This window comes from Colobus angolensis, unplaced genomic scaffold, assembly GCF_000951035.1.
Source record: "Colobus angolensis palliatus isolate OR3802 unplaced genomic scaffold, Cang.pa_1.0 Scaffold276, whole genome shotgun sequence".
Lineage (NCBI taxonomy): Eukaryota > Metazoa > Chordata > Mammalia > Primates > Cercopithecidae > Colobus > Colobus angolensis.
The window spans coordinates 468679-485624 of record NW_012115999.1 but is presented as its reverse complement, the minus strand read 5'-3'; the positions used below and the strand labels follow the sequence as shown (position 1 = coordinate 485624).

At 43.1% G+C, this 16946-nt stretch overlaps 1 protein-coding gene across 2 annotated transcripts in view; it reads left to right on the top strand.

The window, feature by feature from the left end:
• ABCA1 (ATP-binding cassette, sub-family A (ABC1), member 1) overlaps nucleotides 1-16946 on the top strand; it is a 149594-nt gene that overhangs the window by 10936 nt on the left and 121712 nt on the right. Inside the window, exon 2 of one of the 2 annotated variants that reach the window (XM_011948232.1) lies at nucleotides 14940-15097. The exons of the other annotated variant lie outside the window; for it this stretch is intronic. Coding sequence (XP_011803622.1) covers nucleotides 15032-15097 — 66 coding nt within the window. The 5' untranslated portion in view covers nucleotides 14940-15031. The remainder of the gene's footprint in view (nucleotides 1-14939; nucleotides 15098-16946) is intronic. 2 annotated transcript variants of the gene reach the window in all.

Genomic DNA, 16946 nt, shown 5'->3' with positions numbered 1-16946 from the left:
AGCCACTGCACTCCAGCCTGGGCGACAGAGCGAGACTCCGTCTCAAAAAAAAAAAAAAAAAAAAAAGAAATAAGGCTGTAACCCATTTTGACAATTTTGTCCTAGATTATAAGACACATGCTTGAAGGAACTATAGCTGGTTTTCTCACTAGACTGATTAACGTTTAAGTATGGTTTGGTACCTGTTAAAGTAGTCTCTCTCTACAGGTTTTCATCTTCTACTTTAGGAACCCCTTCCTGGTATTGTTTGGCTCCTCATTGTTCTGGAATCTCATGTCCATCTCTTGTATTTGCCTTGGTTCACACTCGATCCTCTACTTATATTCCTCACCTACTGAAATTTTACTCATCAAGCAGACCGTGGGTGATGGAACACAGCATGGGCTGGTTCTTCTTACATATGATCTCATTTAGTTTTCACTGGAACTCTGAGATAGGTAACATTTCGGTCCACTCAAGTTACAGAAATTGACTCACATTTTTGTAATCATCAATATATTTAAAAATAACTATATTTGACCTGTAATTGGAAAACCAGTGTCAGTTATAAATGAAAGGTAATTTTAAAAATAATTAGGATGAAGACAAATTACTTTTCTTACAGTGTATGTGTAAGATAAACTGTTGTTTCCCAAAGGCCCCAGGTGACCATGAGACTTATCTTACTTTGTTAATGCTTACTAAAAGGGAATTAGTAAGCATTAAAGAGGTGTCAAAAGGAAGACTAAACAAAAGCTTACTCCTTTTTTTTTTTCTGAGACGAGTCTTGCTCTGTTGCCCAGGCTGGAGTGCAGTGGCACCACCTCGGCTCACTGTAACCTCTTCCTCCTGGATTCAAGCGATTCTCTTGCCTCAGCCTCCCTAGTAGCTGGGATTTCAGGTGCATGCCACCACGTCCAGCTAATTTTTGTATTTTTCGTAGAGATAGAGTTTCGCCATATTGGCCAGGCTGGTCTCGAACTCATGACCTCAGGAGATCCACCCACCTCAGCCTCCCAAAGTGCTAGAATCCACCGCATCCAGCTGCTTACTCCTTAATGTAATAAGAATGTTATATAGGCTGAAGAAGTGCTGAAAAGAACCATATTTTCTCATGATGTGGTTCAGTGTTTAATATTGTGCTTGTTCATCTCCTAAAATCCTCTGAATATCACTTAAATTCATCCTGTGTAACTCTCCCACATTTGAGGAAATACTGAGCTTGCCTATTATTATATTAGCCCCATATTTCAGATGATTCACCTGACACAAAGAGAAGTTAAATAACTTGTTCATGGTTCCATATTTGGCTAATGGCAGAGCCAGAGATTCAAACTCTTGTCTGTCTGACTCCCAAGTCTGTGCTTTTCCCACTTGGCTGAATTTCTCATGCTACCTCCTCCATAACACCTTTCCTAGAACTTTTAAGGAATGCTTCCCCTGTTCTCTCATAGCATTTTAATGTAAGTTGCCAAAGTGTCCCAGTTTGCACCCCTACCAGCAGTGTGGGAGGAAATAGCAACATATTTTTGATGTTGGGGTCTAGTGTTACAGTTTCTTAAGCTCTTTGGGATGTATATATTCCATGGCTACTAGATACCCAAGTCCCAAGCAGTTTTCTTAGACTCAGAAGATCATCCACTTTAGCTTCTTCATCAAAAACACTTGTTTTCTGGCTGAGCATGGTGGCTCACACCTGTAATCACAGCACTTTGGGAGGTGGAGGCAGAAGAACTGCTTGAATCCAGGAGGCTGAAGTTGCAGTGAGCCGAGATTGTACCACTGCCCCCCAGACTGGGCGACAGAGTGAAACTCTGTGTCAAGAAAAAAAAGAAAAAAAAAAAAAGACTTGTTTTCTGTTCCATTACCCACAGTGGTAGAATGGCTTGTTAAATTTATTCTCCAGATGCCATTAACTGGAAATTAAAATCTTAGTCTCTTGCCTCTTTAATCCAGGCTTCTTCATGCTATATCAGAATTTAGGATAACTATTACAGCGCCCTTTATAGGAGAGAAAAAAAGAAATTGTGTCTCTAGACATCTGTTCCTTTCAGCTTAAAATGGACACTCAAATGTTAAATATTGGACCGGTCTCATTTATTTCTCCTGTCTGTTGGTCCAATTTGAATCTTAAGGCATTTTTTCAATTGGAATTTTTTGTTTCTCTCAAATAAAAATTGCTCTTTGTAAGTTTGAATCAGAACAAAATCCTGAATGTTGAGGGTTTCCTAAAGGCTATTTCTTTATGCAAAAGCGTGGAACCTGATGTTGATGTTGGCTGTTTAAAATTAACTGGGAATCAAGGCAGTGTTTTTATTTATTTATTTTTTACTTTAATGATTGTGTTAATTATAGTAAAAACCTTAAGTTCACGGTAAAGAAAGCCGTTGGTCAAGTATTGTTTATTCAGTTGTTAGTCTTGTTGCAGGATTTGCAAATTTAGTGAAATTAGTGCCATTTTTCAGTTTACAATTCCAGTCACATTTCACATGATCAGAGCGTGGCTTTCTCCTCTGTGGAGCAAACAGAGGGCTGTCTGACACTTGGTTCCAGTGGCTTCCATTAAGCAGAGTGGACATGTCCCTGGAGCCTGCAGAGAAGAGCATGGCACTCTGACCCCAGATGGCACTCCATTTTGGTACATTGTCCAATTCTAGTTCATAGAGTGTGTGACCAACACCAGCTCTCACCTGATGAGAGTGCGTTGTTGCTTGGGGGATTGGATTGTGTGAATTTTTCAGAACTACGGTTGAGAAAAGGAGGCTAGCAAAAATGCAACCCAATAATTCAGTTTCATTTTTCCCACTTTGTTCTTTGGCACACAGAATGTTTGATTTGTGAAAATCTTAATAACAGTAGTTCTTTCTACAAGGAACACTCGGAATCTTGATAATATTGAAATAATACAGATCCTTTTGTAGGATCCTCTCAGACCTCATGGAGTTCGTGTTGTCAGTGTTTAAAGAAAAACACCCTTAAGTTTTTGTTTCTTTTTTTTTTTTTTTTTGAGACGGAGTCTCGCTCTGTCACCCAGGCTGGAGTGCAGTGGCCAGATCTCAGCTCACTGCAAGCTCCGCCTCCCGGGTTTACGCCATTCTCCTGCCTCAGCCTCCTGAGTAGCTGGGACCACAGATGCCCGCCACCTCGCTGGGCTAGTTTTTTGTATTTTTTTAGTAGAGACGGGGTTTCACCGTGTTAGCCAGGATGGTCTCGATCTCCCGACCTCGTGATCCGCCCGTCTCGGCCTCCCAAAGTGCTGGGATTACAGGCTTGAGCCACCGCGCCCGGCCAGTTTTTGTTTTTCAGAATCACAAGTGTGTGGATTTAAACCTGTGATCTTATTCCCCTTTCTTCTCTTAATTTAGTGAGGCAACCAGCGAGAAGGTTTGTTTTGGTTATTCTAAAGAAGGAGTTTGGTTGCAGGTTTTGGAGGGCAAGACTTAGACTCTGTGTCTCTGTGCTTGCCCTGGAACTTTGATTAAATTCTCACTAACCGAGTTAGCTGGCTCTCGCCGGGCTGCAGAAATAGAAGTGTCTTGCACATATGACATATGACTGTTTCAAGAGCTGGCTGGTGAAAGGACATTCTGGGGAAGGCTGCTGATACTGTATGAACTAGAACTGGACAAGAGCCTGGAGATTGGATAACTCAGTTTGGCACAAGTAAAGGGAATAAAGTGTTAAGGTGGCAAAATTGTATCCAGGTGTTGATAGGCTTCCTGAGTTCCTGACTTGAGCCTGTGGATTTAGAGTTCAAGACTCCTTACCAATGCTGACAGTCTTACATTCTAGATTGAACCTCCGGGGAAGGTGCCCTTGCTTGCTGGCATGTTTACCAGGGGTTCTAGAGCCTCAATCACAGATTCTCTCTAGCTCACATGAAGTTAATGAAAATGAATGTCTTTCCCTACAAATTAGAGAGGCTTTGAGGAAAATCAGATTAAATACACTCCTGCTTGAAATTATGTTTCTTAGAACACAGCTGGAAATTTTGTCACCCAAACCTTTACTTTCATTGCAGTTTCTTGATTGGTTTGTTACTGTAGTGAATCTGCTTTAACTATCTTATCCCTGAGGTTTTACTTCCATTCTAAGCATGTTTGTGGAGCACTGGGTCATCATGGGCTCAGTGTAGTGGCGAGTAGAAAGATGGTGAGACACAGTAGCTTGTTGCACATGGCTTAATTTATCAGGGATCACTGATAAGTTAGTATACTAGAGAATATTGTAGGCAGAGCTGAAAAGATGGAGGAATTATAAGGCTCACATTTCTTTTTTTTTTCCAGAGATGGAGTTTCGCTCTTGTTGCCCAGGCTGGAGTGCAATGGCATGATCTCAGCTCACTGCAACCTCTGTCTCCCGGGTTCAAGTGATTCTCCTGCCTCAGCCTCCTGAGTAGCTGAGATTACAGGCACCCACTACCATGCCCAGCTACTTTTTTGTATTTTTAGTAGAGACGGGGTTTTATCATGTTGGCCAGGCTGGTCTCGAACTCCTGGCCTCAGGTGATCACCTACCTAAGCCTCCCAAAGTGCAGGGATTATGGGCATGAGCCACTGCACCTGGCCAAGGCTCAGATTTCTAATAGAGATTTCTATTGGACAGAGAAGTTGGAAGAAATAGGATGGACAGGAAAACTGAGTCAGGTGCTAAAAACTTGTAGGAAGGTGGCAGTGTGCTATGAAAAATAAGAGCAACCTCCATGAGAATGTAGAGAAAATAGAGTAAGTAAGTGGCGAGGATCCCCTAGAGGGGGTTTTATAGTAAAACAATGGTCAGAAGTGGCAACAGGATACCCTGTAATGCTTTCACCTCTACCAGTGCACTGGGTACTAGAGAGTGCTCCAGTTTGCTCTGGAAAGGCCCTTAAGAGACATAGTGTCTTTCTGTGGACAAAGACGACAGAAAAGAGATTCCTTTAATAAACCATCCACTCTCTGCCCCACCTTTGATGAATACTGCAGCATTAATCATGATAATAGCTACTGTACACTTACTTTGTTCCAGGAACTGGATAAATGTTTTACATACATTATCAGCTCTATTTTTTGGAGAAGATACAGGGGCTCAGAGTCCCTAGGGTGCCAGAGCTGGTAAGTAGCAGAGTCAGGATTCAAACCCAGCTTTCTCTGACTCTAAAACCTCCTTTCTTCCTGCTGAAACAATTAACTCAAGACAACAAAGGAGTAAGGATTTGGGGAGTTTTCTGCATAGTAGAATAGACCCAAAGGAAAAGAAATAAAGACAGTGAGTAAGATTTGGGTTTGCCTGTCGCCCCCAAATGCTTTGAGCACTTTCATAAATATAAATCCTTCAGGCTGAGAGAAGGTTGCACATCTGAAGACGCTGATTCTTCAGAGATGTAATCCAGACAAAATGATCTTTGGTGATACAGTCACTAAACCATTTCTCCCAAAATTCTCTTGGAAAACCATCCTATAACAGCAGGGAACATTATCCAACCAAGTTTTTCTGCAAGTAAAGGATTGCTGATAGAGGCTTGCCTGCTTGTGTTTCTGTAGCTCAGGGTGTTTATGAATTCACTAATCCCTTCCCTTCAGATCTCTTTTATTCTGGTGTTATGATTGTGGCTGAAAAAAATTGATTTTTTTCTATGACATAGAATGTTGAAAGGTTGCTTTCTTTTCTAGAGGAAAGGTTCTTTTTTTCTATGTGCTACATACCCCCGACCAGGGAAAAGGCAAATGGTGGTATTGTTTGCTGAAGTCTTCCTTTGAAGGTTGCTCCGTGTTTGCTTAGTGGAAATCAGCAGGGGAAGAGAGCCTGTCTCTAACGTTTTGTTAGAGTTTCTTCGTAGTTCTACAGTGATGAAACAAGGACTTGGGTACAGGACAGATCTGCTTTCAGAAATCCTGGCTCTTGTGAGGTTTAGAAGCCCTGGGACCATTTAGCTGGTGCCAATGGGAATGCTGAGGGTGATAAATAGGATCTTTGGTTGTCCAAGTATCAGTGACATGATATAGATGGAGTTAAACCTTTAGGATCTCCTGATTTATTTGTTTATTTTTGAGACAGGGTTTTGTACTGTCACCCAGGTTGCAGTATGGTGGCATGATCATAACTCACTTCAGCCTCAAACTCCTGGGCTTAAGTGATCCTCCTGCCTCAGCCTCCCAAGGTGCTAGGATTACAGGCATGAGCCACCACACCCGGTCAGGATCTCCTGTAAAATTATATTGTTGACAGACAACATGAAGAATTATGCTTCTCAAAAGTTAGTTGTAGATTTGTACAATATTCATGGATTTCTTGTTTCAGTTTTTACAAATTCATAGCCTTTATTTTGAAAATTGGCTGTTAGCAACAATTTTGTCTAGGAAATTGCATATATATTCAAGTGAAAGAAGAAGGTACAGTTACCTGTTATCTTGTTGTAACTAACAAGTAAGTATAATGCATTTGGTACTTTAAAAACTGCAACCAAGTTACAGATTATTGGAATTAATAAAATTCATTGGATCTATATATTTTTAAATGGGCAGTGTGATAGCAGAACCTCTTTTAGAATGATAGAATTCCTCTGGAATGATTGGATAACTTTGCTTCATCCTTGACTTTTACCTTGGAGGATTTCTTACCCCTTTTGGCTTCTCAAATTTGACTATTAAAGGGCTGCCATTAAAAGTAGGAACATAGTTTCAGGGGAGAGTACCAGCCCATGACCCTTCTGCAAACTCCTAACCTCAAGGCAGTTTCCCTGGAATTGTGATCTATGGAATGTTTCAGGAGTGTGAGGAGGTGTAATTTAAGGCTATCCCAGCAAGGATATGCTTGAGGATAGAGGGCCCAGTAGCATCTGGAGACCAGAAAAGTTAAACTGAGGCAGTCAAATTAGCTTCAGGCTCAATTAAGCTGATGGGTCAGCCTGGGAGAAATTGCAGGATGACTCAAAATCCCCTCCCGCCCCCACAGCAGCCACGTTCTGTCTTCAATCATGGGTTCTTTCCAGGTCTCCTGGCCTTCTGTAACCTTGTTAGGCTTGTCCCTGAACGTGGCTACCGATCCAAAGACACATGATCAGAGAGGCAATTAGAAAACCGACCTTTTCCAAAGCAAGCATGTTCTGTTGGGCTTAGAAGTTTCATGTCCTAATATTGTAGGACCCTGTGCGTCTCTCTGGAGATGAGGCACATGAGTCACATCTGTGATTCTTGCTTTTGCGTCAACATCTCATGAATAGGCAATCAGAGCTTTGGCACCAATGTATTTTCAGTTCATATCTGATATACTGAAATCCACCTCCTGCTTTGTAGTTTACTGGCAAGCTGTTCTTGATATAAGACATCTAGAACACTGTAAATATATAACATTTTTATTTCTCTATTATACCTCAATTACGAAAAAGACATCTAGAAGCAACCTCATCAAGAGAGATACTGAGGCCGGGCGTGGTGGCTCACGCTTGCAATCCCAGCACTTTGGGAGGCTGAGGTGGGTAGATCACTTGAGGTCAGGAGTTCGAAACCAGCCTGGCCAACATGTTGAAACCTTGTCTCTATTAAAAATATAAAAAAGTTAGCCGGGCATGGTGGTGGGCACCTGTAATCCCAGCTATTCTGGAGGCTGAGGCAGGAGAATCACTTGAACCCGGGAGGCAGAGGTTGCAGTGAGCAGAGATCACACCACTGCACCCCAGCCTGGGCCACAGAGTGAGAGTCCATTTCAAAAATAAAATAAAACAAAATAATAAAAGAGAGATATATTGATAGCTGTTGTTGGAAATTTCAACTTCCATCTCACTTCTGGTAACTTTTTGGAAGTTTGAACAAAGTGGAATACACACACATACACACACACACACTCTCTCTCTCTCTCTCTCTTATTTGTTTAAGGTTTAATGAAATAGCTTTCATATAATCATTGTTTTTGAAAGATGAAAATTAGTTGCTAACTGCACATTTTGGGTATGTGAACTATTTGGATAGAACTTTGAGAAATGCATTCAGAACAACAAACAAAATCATAGGAGAAATAGCTTAGTGGGAAGGGGCATATAAGAGTTGTTGAAAAAGTTACTTCTTGAGAAACCAGGTCTAATGCTAGGCAAGTCACTTGCTTTGGGGGAGGCCTCAGCTGCTCTTTCTATAAGATTGCAGGAGGGGTGTAGTGGGAGTGAGTCTTCAGAGATTTTATCTACTAATAACGACAATCAAATGGAGCATGACTTTGTGGAAGCCTCTCCTCTTCCACCCAGAGGGGCCAATTTCTCTGTCCCAGTGAGATGTGACACTTGAATGGTCCCTGCTTGGAGACTTCCCTCTTCTGAAACCTGCCCTGGCTCAGGCATGAGTGCTGACTGTCACCCTTAGATGGGAGCCCAGCACTAAAGCTCACGTGTTGGCAGTGTTCTTGCAGGAAGGAAGAAGACCGGCCAGCCCTTTTGTTACTGCACAAGCAAAGAGCTTCTGGTAGCTGTACAGATACATGTGCTTTCTTTCCTCACTGTATTTCCCTAGACAGATTTAGTGCTGCAGAAGGGTAGAGGGCAGTCACGGGAAGGAGTTCCTGTTTTTCTTTTGGCTATGCCAGATGCGGAAAATTCCTCCTATCTTGTCTTTTTGGTGTCATCCTCTCTCCCCCTTGCTGCTGCTGCTGCTTTTTTTTTTTTTTTTTTTTCTCTGAGACGGAGTCTCACTCTGTCGCCCAGGCTGTAGTGCAGTGGCGGGATCTCAACTCACTGCAAGCTCCACCTCCCGGGTTCACGCCATTCTCCTGCCTCAGCATCCCGAGTAGCTGGGACTACAGGCCCCCGCCACCTTGCCTGGCTACTTTTTTTTTTTTTTGTATTTTTAGTAGAGACGGGGTTTCACCGTGTTAGCCAGGATGGTCTCGATCTCCTGACCTCGTGATCCACCTGCCTCGACCTCCCAAAGTGCTGAGATTACAGGTGTGAGCCACCGCGCCTGGCCCCTTTATTCTTCTTTATAATTCTCATCTCTCGTCTCTCCTGGAAATGTGCATGTCAAGTTCAAAAGGGCACAATGTTTTGGTGAGGAAGAAGTGGGAGAACAGGTGCCAGATGGTAACTAGGGTCATCATTTTCCCTTCCCAGCCAGCTTCCTGTGAACTTGTGTGTGTGTGTGTGTGTGTGTGTGTGTTTTTCTTTTGCCAGCATCACTGAATCTGTCTGCTGTCTGGTATTCCAGGTTTTGGTTTAGGGAAAAGTAAAAATCATTTATAATCCCAGCTGTCATTTAAACCACCCCTTTGTGGGTAGCATATGGTCCACTGTCTCAGTTCATTGTCCTAAAGATGCTTCATCAGAAAGGAATGACTTCCGCCCCATTACTCTCTGTCCCCTTACTCTGCTTTATTTTTCTTCATCATTCCTACCACCACCACCCACTGCTTGAACAACCCACTATTATTTGTCTGTTTCCCCATCCCTGGTAGAATAGGAGCCCCATGAATGAAGGAACTTTGCTTCTGTTGTTCACCACTGAATCTCTGAGGTCTGGAACACACCTGACATGTGATAGGCACTCGATAAATATTTGTTGTGGCTCATGGGAGCCCTGCAGAGTTAAGGCTGCAGTTGTTTATGGAATTCATAAGTGGTAATGAATATTTATCTACTATTCCTCTTCCAAGGAGATCACACAATAATCAGGCTTTATACTATCCAGTTCTTAGGTCTTCCAAGTTATGACTTGTGAGGTATGTTAATTATGATAATGGAAGGCGGTTTATTTGGTTCAGATTTATTGACGTGTAATTTACACAAAGTAAGACTTCCCCTTTACAAAAGTATGATGAGTTTTGAAATATGGATACACATATGTATCTGTCACTGCCATGCTCCTTTTCAGTCTGTTGTCGCCTCCACCCATGACCACTGGTCACCACTGCACTCATTTCTGTCCCCTTCTTTTCACCTTTTGCAGAATGTCATATAAATGGAATCATGCAGTATGTAGTTTTTTGTGTCTGGCTTATTTTTCTTAGCATTAGGCTTTTGGCATTCATCCAGGTTGTCACATGTATCAGTAGTTTGTTCCTTTTTCTTGCTGAGTAAGTGTCCCAGTTTTATTTATTTGTTTGTTTGTTTATTTATTTATGAGAAGGAGTCTCACTCTGTCTCCCAGGCTGGAGTGCAGTGGCGCGATCTCGGCTCACTGCAACCTCCGCCTCCCAGGTTCAAGCAATTCTCCTGTCTCCCCAGTAGCTGGGATTACAGGCACCCACCACCGTGCCCAGCTAATTTTTATATTTTTAGTAGAGACAGGGTTTCACCATGTTGGCCAGGCTGGTCTCAAACTGTTGACCTTAGGTGATCCGCCTGCTTCTAGCTCCCAAAGTGCTAGGTTTACAGGCATGAGCCACCGCGCCTGGCCCCAGTTTTATTTATTCACCAGTTGATGGTCTTTTAGACAACTAATTGTTTCCAGTTTTTGGCTATTCTGTATAAGGCTTCTATAAATATTAACAAATACCTAGGATGGGATGACAGGGTCATATCATAATACTATATATAACTTTAGCAGAAACTGTCAAACTATTTTCCAAAGTGGCTCTTCCATTTTACAATTCCACAGTGTCTTGAGTCCCAGTGTCTCCATACACATGCTAGCACTTTTAATTTTTAATTTAGTGGGCATGTAATGATACCTCATTGTGGTTTTAATTTGCATTTCTCTGCAACTAATGATGAGTGTTTTTGCTTATTTGGGAAGGTTTTAATTTAGCAGTCCGTTGTATTCTGTAGATATTAAGAACTTCAAAATATCAGTGGCATTTGCAGTTAAAATGTCTTTAAAAAATTGGCCAAAGGTTTCCAGCAGTCACTTCTGCCATGCCCAAACTGTATGAAACAAGGCTGAGGTGTGGAGATTGTCACATTTTGGCAAGGGGTGATCACTTGGGTGACTGATGAGACCCAGAGAGAGTGTGCCTCGGGCTTGAGGGTGAGGACGGGCAGAAAGTTGACTGCATGGCCCTGCTGGCCTTGGGGGCTGCCCAGTCCTTAGCTAAACCTGGCGGTTATGGGAAGCAGACTTAGAGTCTATTACATTTTTCAGGATGCCCCAGGAGTCACCTGGGAAGCTCAGCAGTCCTTTGTGACTTTCAAGCATATGGTAGAAGCTGCTGAACACAGAGCTCCCTCTCTGGGGATAATTTGCCCAAATCATTTAATCAAGCTTGAGAAGTGAGTTACCAGAGGCCCAGGAGTGCCACCACCCTTGAATTCTGGCACCCTATTTCTCCTGTCCATCTCTTAATTAATTAAGCAGACATCCCCGAGCGTTTACGACAAGCCAGGACCCTTTTGCATACTAAGGAAAACAGGGATGAAGGAAACAGGAATGGTCCCTGCTCTGACTCAAAAGGTAGAAATCTTCTTTCACAGCCCAGCCTTCCTAGGGAGCACGTAGGAAGGGCTCTGAACCCACATGTCAGTTGCGGGGGAGGAGATCAGGAAAGGACGTTGAAGAAGTGGAGACCCAAGTTTGAGACCTAGGAGTTAGCCAGGCCAGTAGTGCTTGAAAAAGTGTCTTAAGACAAGAGAAGTCACCAGTGAAGTCCCAGTGGTAGGAGAGCGTGCAGCATATTCTGAGCCTGTACACACACCCAGGGCATTGCTTAGCAGGTGGGGAGTGGTGAGAGAGTAGGCTGGAGTCCCAGAAGGGAGGCCAGGTAGACCTTGGTGAGCACTGGACTCTATGTTCAGGTGCTGAGGAGCTGGCAAAAGGTTTTAAGTGGGGGAGTGGCATATTCAGATATTTGGTCTAGCTGAGTAACTTTGGGTGCTCTGTGGCAAATGGATGGGAGACCAGTGAGGTGGCGGTTGTGGTCATCTAGGAGCAGGATCAGAGTGGCCTATTGACTGGGATGACTGGGAAGTGGGATCCTTTCCAGCCAGTAACTGGAAATGTGTATGAAGGCAGAAGTGAGTGTGCTGCATTTGAAACATTGAGAAATCTAGTACATAGTACTGTCTCTTTTATAGCTTTCTTTTTTTTTTTTTTTTTTTTTTGGTTTGTTTTTGTTTGTTCACTAACTTGGAAAACTGATGTGGAAATGTCCCTTTGGCTTCAGTTACCTGAGCAGAAGGGGCCAGGCCTTGCCAAACCCTCCTCTTAGGACAGAATTGCTCCCAGTATTGATCATTGTGTTCTGAGATGAGGGAGCAAATTGTGCAGGAGGCCAGGTCAGTGCCAAGGTGGGCGGGAGGAATTGGAGCAGGAAGCTTGCCTATTTGTGCCCAGCAAAGCCACGGTAGAACTTTCTACTGTGGCTCTATGCTACTTCTTACCAACCTTCTCCGTGTGCTTCCTGGAGAGTCCTTGGAGTCAGAACCTTTTTTTTTTTCCTTTTTTTTGGAAACCCAGATACTTTACTTCCAAGAAAATGCTGTCCAGGAAAACTCATCCTTCCCTTCTTCTCATGAACGTTGTGTAGAGGTGTGTCTTCTCTTCCTTTGAGCTTCTCCACTCAAGGTTTAGGGGAGGTGATATTCTGTATTTGGGTTTGGCTCTGGGTACTGCAACATTAGGCTATTAAGATTTCATCCTTCCTGCTTTGCCCCTCCTACCTTTCCAGAAACCCACAATGGATTTGCTAGAAATAATGGAAAGTCCTGTTTAGACAGGATATAACCATTTCTCGGCTAGAGGATATTGTTGGAATGAAGAAAGATAAATGGGGAGAAGGGAACTCACATTGCTTTGGCACCTACATTAAGCCATGTACTGTGTTGGGAACTTATTTATATTATCACGTTGAATCCACAGAACACCATACAAGGTAAGTATTGTCATCCTCATTTTACAATGAGGAAACTGATGCTCAGAGAGCATAAAGCCTTGGCCAGGGGCACATAGTTGGGAAGCCGGGGCTAATTCATGCCTGGGCTCTTTCTGGTACTTTTCCTTTTTTACTTGTACCCTCCTCAGTGTTACCTTGGGGATCTGAAAAGGTTTATGTAGCTTCTAAGTCAACGAAGTGATTCCTGGAGAGCAGCTTCCGTATGAGAAAAATCTGGCTAATTATTTCAGTGTTTCTGGAATGCAAGCTCCGTCCTGAGCCATTTAGAAAACAATTTGGGATGACAAGCATGTGTCTCACAATGCTGCTCTGGCTGCCAGTGCTGTGCTGCCGGTTGTCATCTTTGAACAAACTGATGCAGTGCTGCTTTAATTCGTCCTCTTTTTGGAGTAAGAAACTTTGGAGGTGTGTGTCCTTCTAGAAGTTTGCTGAGCAAATGGTAAAGAAAAGAAATAGGTCCTAAGGCTTACTATTTCAGAGAATTTCTCGATTTATTGGACTGTCAGTGAATGAATTGGAATACATAGTGGTAGGCTGTCTTTTCTTCTGAGACACTGCAATTTCCTCCAATCTCTTGACTTTTCTAGAAGTTTTAATCCGAGTCCTTGTTGGGTGGGAGATAAAAGGGTATTGTTCTACTAGAGACTGACCTTGGCATGCGATCTCATTTGGACTCACAGATTTCTAGTCTAGTGCTTGATTTTGTATCCGTACCTCGTTACTGCATTCTTAGTTCCTTCTGCTCCTTGTTCCTCATGCCCAGTGTCCCACCCTACTCTTGCCCTGACTCCTCTAGAGGCCGTAGTGATTCACTGAGCCATTTTATAAGCAGAGCTAGGAGAGTTCATCGCTACCAAGTGCCAGCGGGGCCGAATTTTCACCTGTGTGTCCTCCCTTCTTCCATTTTTCATCGTTTGCCCCCTCCCCAGCTGTAACTTTAGTATAACTACTTGGGACTATTCCAGCATTAAATAAGGGCAACTGCTGCATGGGTGGCTGGGACACACAGAAAGTAGTATCCCTTGTTCATGAGAAGACCTTCTTGCCCTAGCATGGCAAACAGTCCTCCAAGGAGGCACCTGTGACACCCAATGGAGTAGGGGGGCAGTGTGTTCAGGTGCAGGTGGAACGAGGCCAGAAGTGTGCATATGTGCTGACTGTGGGAGCTTGTTTGTTGGTTTCACAGTTGATGCCCTGAGCCTGCCGTAGCAGACTTGCTTCTCCATGGGATACTGTTTTCTTTCCAGAGACACAGCTCTAGGGTTGTCCTCATTACCTGAGAGCCAGGTGTCGGTGGCATTTTCTTGGTGTTTACTCACACTCATCTAAGGCATGTTGTGGCTTTCCAGATTATGAAACTGTGCTTTTTTTTTTTTTTTTTTGGAGATGGAGTCTTGCTCTGTCGCCAGGCTGGAGTGCAGTGGCACGATCTTGGCTTACTGCACTTCCACCTGCCTGGTTCAGGCGATTCTCCTGCCTCAGCCTCCCGAGTAGCTAGGACTACAGGCGCCTGCCACCACACCCAGCTAATTTTTGTGTTTTTAGTAGAGACGGGGTTTCATTGTGTTGGCTAGGATGGTCTTGATCTCTTGACTTCATGATCCTCCTGCCTCAGCCTCCCAAAGTGCTGGGATTACAGTCTTGAGCCACCACGCCTGGTCAATGGTGCTTTTTATCTTTTGAAGGACTCAGTTGTGTAACCCACTGAAAATTTAGTCTGTAAGGAAGTTCAGGGAATAGTATAAGTCGCTCCAGGCTTGAGGCAAAATTTACAAATGCTGCTGACTTTCTAAGTAAGGGGAGGCATTTTCTTAGAGAAGAGTTAGGTCTCTGGGATTCCACTATGCCATTTCCATCCTCAGTGTTCTAGCCACCTGAGAGAGGTCTATTTTCAGAAATGCATTCTTCATTCCCAAATGATAACATCCATGGAACTAAATGATTAGGACCATAACAACTAGCTCCTAGCCTGCTGTCGGAACACCTCCCGGATCCCTCTTTGTGGGTGAACCCAGAGGCTGGGAGCTAGGGACTCATGACCCATTGAGAAGCAGTCATGACGCAGAGCTGTGTGTTGGAGGTCTCAGCTGAGAGGGCTGGATTAGCAGTCCTCACTGGTGTATGGCTTTGCAGCAATAACTGACGGCTGTTTCCCCTCCTGCTTTATCTTTCAGTTAATGACCAGCCACGGCGTCCCTGCTGTGAGCTCTGGCCGCTGCCTTCCAGGGCTCCCGAGCCACACGCTGTGGGTGCTGGCTGAGGGAACATGGCTTGTTGGCCTCAGCTGAGGTTGCTGCTGTGGAAGAACCTCACTTTCAGAAGAAGACAAACAGTAAGCTTGGGTTTTTCGGGGGGGTTCTCTCATTCTTCTTTGTGGTTTTGAGTTGGGAATTGGAGGAGGGAGGGAGGGAAGGAAACTGTTTGGTTTTCATACAGGGATTAATGGAATCTGGCTCTTATGGACACAGGACTGTGTGGTCCGGATATGGCGTGTGGCTTATCATAGAGGGCAGATTTACAGCCAGGTAGAAGTAGTTGATTTGGTTTGTGCTGGTGCCCAGGCATGAGTTCTGATCCCTAAGACCTGGCACCAAATTGCCTGACCACCCCACTTTTTCCTTTTGCCGCAGCCATGGGAGCCACCTGGCTCTCCAAAAGCCCCTAATGGGCCCCTGTATTTCTGAAAGCTGTGAGTAAAGCGAGTTAATGGCCCCACTCTTAGAGATCAATACTGGGTATCCTGGTGTCAATCTGGATTCTTTCCTTACAGATTTGTGTCAGGCCTGGAGGAATATAATAATTGAGACTTGTTTTATTTCTGCGGAGGGTTCTAAGCCATTCACTTCCCAGATGGGCCAATAATGCTTTGAGTAATCTGGAGATCAACTTTAATGCGCAGGTGAATGGAACTGTTCCACAGAGGGGTGTGAGGGCTGTAGGGCAGAGTGAACTCCCTGAAGCTCAGACATCAGCTTTGTCTATCTCTGAACACCCTTCCTTAGAGATCCCATCTCTAGGATGCATTTCTCTGTAGTTAGTTTCTACGTCTCTTGTTCCTGTTCTGCCTTTATTTATTTATTTTTTTTTACTGGATTCTAAGCCAGTATCCCCACTTGGCTATCTTAATGCAGCTTAACATGTCTGTTACAAAAATGATCATCTTTCTGAGATTCAAAGGGCTACACGGGACTTTGGAGAGAATTTCATTCAGTTTTCCTCAAACTAGAATAATGCTTGCACTGTCTGTAAAAGAACAAAAGTGTCAAAGCACCCTTTTGTTCACAAAATTCCTTTTTTATTATAGTGTTACTTAAATATGTACATATGTAAAAGTAGATATAAACTTCTTATAGGCTATTATATACAACTACATGACCCACACATATTTACAAATTAAGTGCAAACAAAATTATCCAATCAATACCATTCAAATTAATACCTTAAATATGGTGAGGCAGTTGTTGTTCAGCCGAAACCAAATTATAAGTTGCATGGCAGTAAATGCTGTCGTGCTGAGCGTTTGGAGTTTGACCAGTCTATATTATCATGTACTAATGATTGAATTCTCCACCCATGTTTCTACTTGTATGACCTTAATTTGATAGTATTTGGCTTTCATTGGGTCCAGTCTCATCTTTTATAAGTTGAGTCCGCACCTGTTCCATTCTCATGAGTTTGCTACAATTATACTGGTGCCAACACAATCATAAACACAAATGTAAAGTTGGGCTTTGAAATCTTGTGCCAGAACTTGGTTTTAAAGTAAGCATTTAAAAAATCCATATGTGTTTATTAGACTTGGTTTAGGTGATGATTGAAATGAAAATAAAGTGTTTAAAATCCTCTTAGAGAACTTAAATATAATCCCTCAGCAATGTGTATACAGGTCTTCATTTGAGAAAAACTGATTGTGTTCAGCCTCTCCTGTTACAAATGGGGAACCTGAATTCTCAGGTCTCTAGTGAGAGAACAGGGACTAGAATCTATGGATCCTATCTGTTTTCTGTAATTGTAAAGTATAATAAGATGATATTATATTAATATAATAAAATCAAACACTTAGAATGAGCTTCCATGTGCGAGGCACTAACTGATTAGGCATTATTAGCTAGATTTATTCCTTTTAAGGCCCTGTGATGTACTGTTATTTCCACATGTTGTAGCTGGGAAACGGGCTACTC